At 56.6% G+C, this 2,279-nt stretch overlaps 1 protein-coding gene across 1 annotated transcript; it reads right to left on the bottom strand.

Moving 5' to 3' along the window:
- Positions 1-33: 33 nt before the first annotated feature.
- ZNF623 (zinc finger protein 623) lies at positions 34-1,965 on the bottom strand. The gene has a single exon (XM_024741127.1). The coding sequence runs from the start codon at positions 1,889-1,891 to the stop codon at positions 407-409; it is 1,485 nt and encodes a 494-aa protein (XP_024596895.1). The 5' UTR covers positions 1,892-1,965; the 3' UTR covers positions 34-406.
- Between the last annotated feature and the right edge of the window lie 314 nt (positions 1,966-2,279).

Genomic DNA, 2,279 nt, shown 5'->3' with positions numbered 1-2,279 from the left:
TAACAAAAAAAAAAAAAAAAAAAAAAAAAAAGAAAAAGAAAAAAATGCTAAGGAATACTCTTTTAAAGTGATACGATTAGGTACATCATTCTACTTTAGAAGGGATTTAACTCTGGGGCGAATTGTCATTGTGCATTGAAACAGAAGAACCTTCTCCCGAGGCCGAGCTCCTCCCCCAGGCTGGTCCAGCTCCAAGTCAGCTGTCCAGTCACGTGGCTCTCCCGCGGGCACGTGCTCCCAGCGGAGGAGGAAGACAGCGGGCGGGCTGGGCAGCCAAGTGGGAGGTGGCAGCCCACTCCAGAGGCAGCCCTGCCGGTGACTCTGGGAAATGGTGACACGTCCAAAGCCGCATGACGTAGGGCTCACACCGCTCGCTTCGACTATCACTCAGTGAGTTGGAGAATAGTTACAAGTCTGTGTGCTCCCCCTGACCTACATACTTCTCACCCAAATGTATGGGGGTCTGACTCAAGGGAAGTCCCTCTTGGTGAACCTCCTGGCTGCCTTTAAAGTTTGGAGTTGAGGTGAACTCTGTCCTATACTGACTACATTCATAGAGTTTGTCTTCAGCATGAATTTTCTGGTGCTGAAGGAAGTTTGACCTCTGAATAAAGCCTTTCCCACAGTAGCTACATACATAGGGCTTCTCTCCAGTGTGAATAACCTGGTGTAGGAGGAGCTTGGAGCTCTGAATGAAGGCTTTCCCACAGTCCTTACACGCAAAGGGCCTGTCCCCAGTGTGGATCTTCTGATGCTCAGTGAGATGGGCTTTCTGGAGAAACGCTTTCCCACATTCCTTACACTCATACACCCTCTCTCCAGTGTGGATCTTCTGGTGTCGAATAAGGTACGAACTCAGAAAGAACGCTTTCCCGCACTCGTTACATTCATAGAGCTTCTCTCCAGTGTGGATCCTCTGGTGCTGCGTGAAGTTCGACGTCTGGCTGAAACGCTTCCCGCACTCGCCGCACACGTAAGGCCTCTCCCCGGTGTGGGTCCTCTGGTGCTGGATGAGCTTCGAGCTCCGGATGAAGGCCTTGCCGCACTCGTTGCACTCGTAGGGCCTCTCCCCGGTGTGGATCCTCTGGTGCTCGACGAGGTCCGAGCGGTGGCGGAAGGCCTTCCCGCACTCCTCGCACTCGTACTGCCTCACCTCCGTGTGGACCTGGTAATGCCGGATGAGGCTGGAGCTCCGGATGAAGGCCTTGCCGCACTCGTTGCACTCGTAGGGCCTCTCCCCGGTGTGAATCCTCTGGTGCCGGATGAGCAGCGAGCTCTGACTGAAGCCTTTCCCGCACTCCTTGCACTCGAAAGGTCGCTCCCGGGTGTGGACGCGCTGGTGGCGGATCAGGTCCGAGCTGTGACAGAACGCCTTCCCACACTGAGCGCACTTGAAGGGCCTCTCTCCTGCGTGCGCGCTCTGATGCCCCACGAGATCCGCGTAGAGAACGAAGTCCTTCCCACACGCGTTACACACGTAGAGTCCGTCTCCGCCGTGAGCGCGCGGTTGCTCCACGAGGCGGGAGCTCTGGCCGAAGCCCCTCCCACACTCGTCACGTCTGTGAGATTTCTCCCCAGCCTGAGAAACCTGATGTCTGACCAGGTCCGAATTAAATGGGAAGCTTCCGCAAGCCTCGCGCTGGTGGGCCTCCCCTTCGATCAGCTCTCTCTGAAGCAGGAGGAGGTTTGAGCTCAGGACGGGGCTTCCTCCTGACGTACTGCCCACCTGCGCTGCCTCTCCTGTTTGGATCTTCCAGTGGGTAACTGTCACCTGCTTGAAACCTCCCTCCGGGGAGGGGCAGCTCCGCAGGCTCTGCCCGTCCAGGTTTCCCAACAGCCCCCCTAATCTGGGTTCAGAGCCCCCGCCAGGCGCAGGGGCAGCGAGCTCCATCACGGTGAGGGCTTCGGACACTGTCTTCTGCAGATTTCCATGCTCAGAAATTCAGGCTCCGGAGTCACCTTCTAGTCACCCGTCAGTCTGCAATCAAAGAGAGTACGGTTATCTTTTCCCTTCCTTAACAGACGGGAATCTGCTGGAGCGGGAGGGCGGGTAGCAAAACGCATATCCAAGGAGTGGGAGAGAGGAAAATGTTCCCTCTGCCCACACTCCCGGCCCAGCACCGTGCTCGGCTCACCCCGCCGGCCTCTCCGCCGGCGAAGGCCTCTCTGGGCTCCACCGCTAACACCAACTCCAGGGGACAGACTGGCCGATGGCAGATGGGCAGGGATGTGGCTTGGACTCCACTCAAAAATCAAGACATATTCCAAAGAAACACAGA

Source organism: Neophocaena asiaeorientalis, unplaced genomic scaffold (genome assembly GCF_003031525.2).
Source record: "Neophocaena asiaeorientalis asiaeorientalis breed wild unplaced genomic scaffold, Neophocaena_asiaeorientalis_V1.1 scaffold177, whole genome shotgun sequence".
NCBI lineage: Eukaryota > Metazoa > Chordata > Mammalia > Artiodactyla > Phocoenidae > Neophocaena > Neophocaena asiaeorientalis.
Note: the sequence above shows the minus strand (reverse complement) of the source record. Positions and strands in the feature narration are given on the sequence as shown.